Source organism: Haliaeetus albicilla, chromosome 27 (genome assembly GCF_947461875.1).
Source record: "Haliaeetus albicilla chromosome 27, bHalAlb1.1, whole genome shotgun sequence".
Classification (NCBI taxonomy): Eukaryota; Metazoa; Chordata; class Aves; order Accipitriformes; family Accipitridae; genus Haliaeetus; species Haliaeetus albicilla.
In genome coordinates this window covers 20,638,500-20,646,367 of record NC_091509.1, presented here as the reverse complement: position 1 = coordinate 20,646,367, position 7,868 = coordinate 20,638,500, and the positions used below count along the sequence as shown (strand labels likewise).

At 50.1% G+C, this 7,868-nt stretch overlaps 1 protein-coding gene across 3 annotated transcripts in view; it reads left to right on the top strand.

Moving 5' to 3' along the window:
* Window positions 1–946: 946 nt before the first annotated feature.
* The window catches only part of ACSL6 (acyl-CoA synthetase long chain family member 6), a 60,428-nt gene continuing 53,506 nt past the window's right edge, over window positions 947–7,868 (top strand). For 2 of the 3 annotated variants that reach the window (XM_069772794.1, XM_069772793.1), the window contains exon 1: window positions 949–1,081. In XM_069772794.1, coding sequence (XP_069628895.1) covers window positions 1,033–1,081 — 49 coding nt within the window. In that variant the 5' untranslated portion in view covers window positions 949–1,032. Of the gene's footprint in view, window positions 1,082–7,868 lie in introns of all 3 variants that reach the window. The other variant, XM_069772792.1, reaches the window with a different exon arrangement.

Genomic DNA, 7,868 nt, shown 5'->3' with positions numbered 1-7,868 from the left:
TTGATTGCCATGAAGTGGAAATTCTTTATTTACATCAACTTCATTCTCACCTTTAAAAAACCCAAAAGCCTTTATCTTCAAAGGAAATGTGTGCCCTGGACAGCTGTAACTGTACCTGAACTAGTGCTAATTCCTGGTACAGGCAGGGAACTTTTTGCTGTATCTTGGTCTATGCTCATGAAGAGTTAATCAGCTACATATCACAGCTCTGAGCAAGAGGTTCTGCCTGCTTTGCAGATCTGCCATGTCAGTCACTCAAAAGGCTGGAAAAAAGACACTGTGTTTTCTGCCTCTTGCCGCTCCAGTCCTGTTTACCCCACTGGCACTGTGATTGCCAGAGGGATGCAAGATGTGGTCTTGCCACTGGTGCAGCCCTTTTAAAGCCTTTTTCTGCAAAGCCCTTCTTGTACCATGGAGCTTGGAGATTAATTTTTCTACAGCCGGCTTCTCCAGGGGAAGATGGAATTGCTAAGAATGCAAATCTGCTGTTCCCCCTCCATGTAGTTAGTATCACACAAGCAGTTTGTCTCTTTTTTTTTTTTTTTTTTTAAGTAGCTGTTAACTGTATTTTAAGATGTTAAAACACCTAGAAGCAATGCCGACCTACTGATGAAGCCGTTAGGTGTTTCAGCATCTGCTGCTCGGGGTTTTTAGGACTTCTCCCGTGCAGGTCAAGGTCCAGCGGCAATTTCATCGGCCAAAGGTGAAAAATAACAACCACCGTGGAGTAAAGTTTCTCCCCTTCCCCTCCCTGCCCTCCCCAGCCGCTGCTGCTCCTGACCCTCCCGAGGGAGAGGGATGCTCCCGCACCCCAGCCGGCATCCACCGCCCCTTTTACGAAGGATGGCGAGAGGAGGAGGCCGGCTAAAAATACCGCCCTATGCTGCGGGAGCGTGCGGGACCCGGCGGGCCGGGCCGCTCGGGTGCGCAGGGAGCGCGCCCGGGTGCGCAGGGAGCGCGCAGGGAGCGCGCCCGGGTGCGCAGTGAACGCGCCGCAGTGCGCGGCTGCACCCGGCGGGCCGCGCCGCAGGGATGCTCGCCCCGCTCCTGGGCTCCGCGGGCTCCGGCTGGCTGCTGCTGGGTGAGTGCTCCCCCCCCCCAAAAAAACCCAACCCGTTCCTCCCCCCTCCCGGGCTCCTCTCGCTGATTCCCAGTTCCCTTCCCCGCAGCGTGCGGGGAAATACCGGCCCGGAGCTCTCTGACTCCAGCTCTGCTTTCCAGGCTTTTCCCCCCACCCCTCCCAGCTCCTCGACCCTCTCCCCTGCGCCGGAGTCAAGGGTATTTTCAAAGGTTTGGAAGGGAGAAGGCAGGCGGGAGCGCGCACTGGGTAGCAAAGATGGCAAGGGGATACGGTGCTGCATGCGTGCGAGTCGGCCGCCGGCACAATGAGATGGTATCGCAAGGCGGTACAGCCAGCTCAGCTGAAAATGCATTACATAATTCCTCCCAAATCATCCTGCCGGTTGGTTCGGTTGGGCCGTCTTCGGCAAATTCGTGAGGGCGCTTTATTTGTAGGGGGGATGTGCAATAGGGCAGCGCGCTCGGACGCCTGTGTGTGCGTGCTTGTGCGTTACGGCTGTCGGGCAGGGGGTGATGGTGAATCCCATTGTTCCGTGGGCAGGAGGTAACGATGCAAAGTGTGTCCGGATTAGAAAATTATTGCAAGTCTGAAACAGGAGGTTCTCTGTAAGGTATTTAAAGGCTGAGCTTGACTTGATCTGCTGCACTGATTCAAAATCAAGTCCTTTGAACCGGTGTGAAATGTCTTTCCTAAGGAAAGGTAACGTTCAATGTCTGTGCTGTTTCCCCCTCTATCTGTCAAACAGCTTTCCTCTAGACAGGCAGACTTGCAAGGGGAAGAAGTACAAAGGGCAAATGATTTTAAAAGACAGCATCTTTGCATCATTAGGTAAATATTCGGGGGAGGGAGGGGGGAGATTGTCAAGAATGAAAAACATTGTAATTATTTATGTTTATCTACTTGCTATTTTTGATTATGAAAAGGGATGTTTCACACTGAAAAAAATGGGAACCTAGTATCCCTGGCCTGAATTTTGTCTCTGAAAATATCCTGGTGGCTCCCATTAAAGTCAGTGGGCTTACAGCTGCTTATATCAGCAGCTTGAATCAGCTGCTTTTGAACTGTAGCAAAACTCATGCAGTGCAAATATGGCCCAGAGGGAATTACGTGGGTGAATCAGAAAGCAGGACTTGGCTCAGAGGCTGCAGGCAAGTGTTTGTTTCAGTATTTTGGGCCCCAAGGCCCCAGGGGCTGCTCTCAGCTCTGTTACTGGATGTACCAAGCTTGTTTATGACAACGGGAGGAGAACTGGGCCCGCTGGGAAGGGGTCTCCTGTGCGGGCGCCTGCTCTGAGGCCTCCACGTCCACCCTGCGGTATTGATCCCTGTGCCTCCCACCTCGGTGCTTACTCTGCTGCGTCCAAACACATCTCCCTTGTGCATCCAGCTATCCCAAAGTGTGTGTCCGTTCAGGTGCGGCTCTGACTCGTGGCCTCCCTTTAACACCATGCTCATCTTCTTTTAGTGTGGACCGTGACTTTAGCCCAACGTTTTGATCTACAGAATAGGTGCCCTGGGAAGACAGATGTATTGTTATTGCTATTTGCAGCGGCACTTTCGGGAGCAGCCGAGGTGGGTATCAACGCAGGTCACCTGTGGGACATGGATCCCACTGGAGAGGCGAGGGCCCTGCCTGACCCGGCAGCGTGGCACTTGCTCAGCCATGTGCCCGCGGTTGCTGCTCTCACGCACGGTCTCGGTTTTCTGGTGGCCCCATCCCCTCAGACACTGCTCCGTGCTGCAAAGGAGTCACGGCGGCTGTGCTGCTTTACTGAACAAGGGGCTCCTTGGCCATCACAGCCCAGCGCGGCGCTCTTGTTTGTTTTGAATTAATTTCTGGCATCGTTACAAAGGTTTTGACTAGTTGAGAACAGGTCTATAATGTTCACCTCAATGAAGCAGTGGTAGAAGTCAGAGAGAGACAGAGCTAATTATTTCCTAATGTGCAGGCTTGGATGGTCTGATGGATGCACAGAGTGATATAGTAAAATAAAACAAACAAGCCCAACAACAAATCCCCGTGGGGATTTGCACGTTGGGCTGGTTTGGTTGAAGCAGTACAAGGTTAGAGTTTACCCCTTGCTCCTCTCCCCTTCAGTAAAAGTAGGAAGTCCCAGAGACTCCTCTGCTCTTCTCTTTCCCCCTCATTTCATGTGACTGCAGCCCCATGAGTCCTGTCTTACAGTGAGGAAGAGGAGGGTTTGGTGTCCTGACTCCTGGCAGCTGCCGGAGGCCCCGGCAGGCACCTGTGTGTGGAGGCACGAGAAGGGAATTCTGCTGTCACGGTGTCCCTTCTCCTCCCTGGCACCAGCGCATCTCCAAATATTTCAGTGCATGTTTGCAGAGGAAGCAGGAGGTTCATCTGGTGTTGCAAGAGACTTCTACAGTCCCTCTTCTGAACCCGGCTCTCGCGCTGTGACACGGGAGTCCTTGATGATGCCCTGAAATTCAGGTCTCTGGATAAGAAATATTTCCTGCTGTGCTTTGTGTATGAAACAGAGCAGACGCCCAAGGCTGCTCAGACCAGCCCGCGGAGTGCTGGCTGCTGCACAAGAGGCAAAGCCTGCGTTATTTGATGAGGTATATTTAGTTGCTTTTATTCTCCATCCCTCTATTACTGCTCCATTTGAACAGTTGCTAGATACCATCAAAAGGAAAGAGTAAATGTGTTTGGATTTCCCTGCTTGCTTGCAGGGAAAGACAGCACATAGCAATTTTTCTCTGCTGCTCTGGACTAATCTAGACATTTATTCGATTCTTGTCTCCACGCTACTATGGATATTACAAATATATTCAAGTAAAGAAAAAAGGAGAAAATCTTTGAAGACAGATGGTAAACTGAATTAACTGAATACCCACAGAAATAGGAAAGCTGACTTGGGAGAAAGCCAGGAACAAAGAAATACAACATTACATCAGTAAGAATATAATTGCCGTTGTTTTGACGTCACCAAACAATGCAGAGCACCACAGGGTTTAAACCTTTCCTCGTTATTACATTTCTGAGAGCTCTTGGAGAGAAATGCCAGCGTCTTCCTCCTTCATCACTGCACGGTTGCAACTGGCACCTGAATAACTTGTAGCTAACTAGAGGCAAGTCTGGGTGAGACTGAAGAAGCGATGGTAGGTAACACTACAGAGGCATTTACCTCTTGACAGATGTGCAGGCATCCAGGGCAGCTCTTTTCCCTTGGCTTTTTTCTTGGCTTTGCTAGATTATTTCTTCATACAGACGCAAACAAAATTATCAACTTAATCACCCTCTTTCTGATCAGAAACAAACAGGAAAGAGGAGCATCTATTAATACGATTTTTTATTTTTAAGTGCTCTGCATGTGTTCTTTGGTGATGGATCAATACAAGTAATGAGTTTCTTCCATCACTGCTATTTATGTCTCTTGTGCTACAGGGCGAAGCCAAAGCCCCGCAGGTCCTTGGCACCGGGATCCCTCTGTCCCTGCTGCAGGGCTGCGGGTGCCAGGAGCACGGGCAGCTCGGAGAAGAGCCACCCGCAGGGCTCCGCTCCTGCAGCTCTCCGGCCTTGGCCCCTCCGGACAAGATACCAGTGTCCAAACTGCTTCGGCCTCACTCCTCCTCTCCCTCTGAACAGGAGGGCTTACAGCACTAGTGAACCCAGATACCCTCCTACCCTGGAAACCAGTCAAACGCAGTGAAGTAAGGTATACCAGGGAGCACGTGGCTTTAAAATATGGATAAATATGTTTGAAATATATCTGTAAAATCCATGAAACCCCAGCGGGAGCCCTTGTACTCCGTTCCGCACTTTCCTGTAGTTTGCTGTGAGCCATTCCTGGCTCTCCTGGGGCTTTTCTTCCCAGACATGCTGATTCAGAGTCTTTGCAAATCCTTTTTTGGAGACTCCGAGGAACTTAGCATTGATACTGTACAGCGTGGTATGAGTAAATGTTTCACTGGGCTCAGATTGAGTGCCATAGCGTGCTATCAGCGCTTATTGATGACAAGTCATTTACTGTGTCAAATCCTCCTTCCACCGTAAACATTGTCACGGAGCCTTCAAGGTGACCTGTGGCTGGTGGGGAGGCAGGCGAGGCCAAGGGGGAGGCTTTACCTGATTTTGTATCTTCCTTATGCTCTGTATATAGATAAAATTATAAATATTCTACCATTCTTCTGGAGACTATGCTATGGAAAACTTGGTGGTGAGAAAGGGTAAGACACTGAGATGAGTGGGGATTTTTAGTCAGGAAAGGGTTTCAAAGCCACAGGGGTAGTTCAGCCCCCGGGCCATCCCCAGGACCCAGAGCTCATCCCCACACTCCCTGCTGTGGGCATGCTTCGCCCACTCTTTACTCACTGCTTGGGCTTTTACGAGCAGTGATGTAGCTACAACGTGTAGCAGATGGTTTGGAAAAGTATGGCTAAAAATGCAGCCCCTGCTCAGTGTGGGCTGAGTTCATGGCAGGCTTTGGCAAAACCCTGCAGTAATTCTCCCACAAAACCCAAATATTGCACTTGCTGTCCCAGAAGCTCCCCAGTTAGCCACACAAAGTGCTTTTCTGTCTTCCGTGCTGTGTGGTATACCACTCTCAAAAATGTGGAAAGAAGATAAAGCCAACTGCCTTGTCCATTTCATCTTCTTTTGTGCCACAGGAAGAAATTGTCACTTGTCAAAAAAAAAAAAAAGATATCATTCAGTGGAAATCACCATCTCATTAGGAAACCCCCAATTAAGGGAGGAAAACTCTTTACATTTAGACCTGTGTGCTATGGTGTTGCAAGACTGCAGCTCACATTTCCATTTGCTCAACCATGTGGCTGCTGTGGTGGTGTAGATACAATCTCAGAAACACCACATGTAAACTAGAGTGAACAGTTTCCACTTCATTACTGCAAAATCAGTGTCAGATGGGTTGGCCTTGGTGAGGCCAAGGGGCTCCAGAGATACCTGGAGTTTGTTAATTGGCTTTGCTCGCTGAGGTCAACCATGTCACTTGGCCTCGGGAGCAGCGGTTCCTGTCCGACGGGAACGCTGCACCAGCAGTCAGATACTGGGTGATTCAGAAAAATAACAACCCCGGAGAAGGGTCTTTTCTCCACTATAGCCTGCAGCTGAGGTGGTTACCTACGTAAGCCCATTGTGTAGTGGCCAAACTCCAAGACAGCCTTCACCACTCTTGCTCCTGAGGGTTTTGGTGATGGTAGGAAGGAGGGGAGCACCAGTCCCAAACCTGGGAACGGACACCCTGGTGCTCCATCAGGACACCTGGGGCTGTGCTTTAACCACAGATGAAGGACGGCCGCTTCAAGGCTATCAGCCTGATCGCAGTCACCGCAAAGCCTTCATTTCTGAGCTGCATCTTTGGGTCTGGAAGCACAAGTGCTGGGGTGGCAGGGACCTGGTGTGGGGTGCTGCCTCGGCTGGCCCTTCTACAGAAGTGTGACCCTCCCTGCTTGTGAACACGCTTTCAGTTTGGAAAGTTGTTCTAGAAACTTTTGCTCTGAATTCTTCCAACTTTCAGCTTAGATTTGCTTATGACTAACGTAGATCCTGCTTGTTTGGATGCCAGCGTGATGTCTCAGCCAAGCCATTTGTTTTCTTGTGATGTTTCCTTCCCGACCCGCAGCCCAGCCTCCTCTCTGAGAACTTTGCCCACGTGGCAGCTCTCTGCCCCCGTCCTGCCTGTTCCCGGGGCCAGGGCCCCTCTCCAGCCTAGCAGCTTTTCCCTCTGGAAAGGATGGGTTTCTCCTGCTGCGGAGAGCACAGGCGGTGTGCGGCTGGGTGCAGAGGGGACCACAGCTCCCTTTGGGCCGCCGCTTGATCTGTCGTTGGATGGAAAGCTGCGCAGCCTTCCTTTCCTGGGCTAAGCAAGCCAAGCTACTGCATTTGTCACAGCCGAGAAGACAAAGGGTCTAAGATGACCTTTCCTTCTCCCACCAGCCATTGAGAAATGGAGGCTGTGTTGCCCCCGTGCACAAGCTAGAGCAGCCCCCGGGCTGCGCTGACCCGCCTGTGCTGGTGATGGAGAGACGGAGGCTCAGGAACAGCCTCATCAGGGAAAGACGTGGAAGGGTGTCTGCACGGCGAGGGTCACAGCCACACTCCCCTCCGCCTCCAGAGCAGCAAGCAACTCCTTTCCCAGGGCTACCAAATCCCTAAAATCAGCTCAATGAGCAATACAGACATTGCGGTGATCACCGGGGTGTCCAGTCACTGCTAGATGGCACCAGCTGAGAGGCGCAGCCGGGGTGTTTGCTAAACTGGGATTAATTTTTTTTTTCTCTCCAAGGGCAAGTATGAGCTGGTCGGCACAGGAAACAGAACTGAAATTGCTAAGCTGATTTAATTTAACTTTTTTTTTTCTTTGAAAAAGTATCTAGAAAAAGAGTAAATCATTCTGCTGTTGATTTAAATGAATTGGAAGTGATCTAAGCCAAACTTGCACTGAAATTGCAAAAGATGTGAATGATGCAGATTTAAATGTGGTTTCTGCAGGGAATAGTATTTAGGTATAAAAAGCAGAAAGAACATTATTTAGAGCTTGTTTCAAGATTGTTTCCAATGGCAGAGAAAAAAAGACAAATATATTAAATCCCTCTTGAAATATTAAATGTACTTTACTTCATATGTCCAACACAGTTCAGTTTTAGGTAGACCCATTCTCCATAAGTCCAGATGAGCTAAATCAGATTTTTTTTCTTCTTCCACAAAATGTTCCAATAACTCCTTCGAGCAGCCCACTTGCGAAAGGATACCTGAGTGGTACCGCTGAACCTTTGAGATGAGATTGATTCCCATGGGGCTGCGG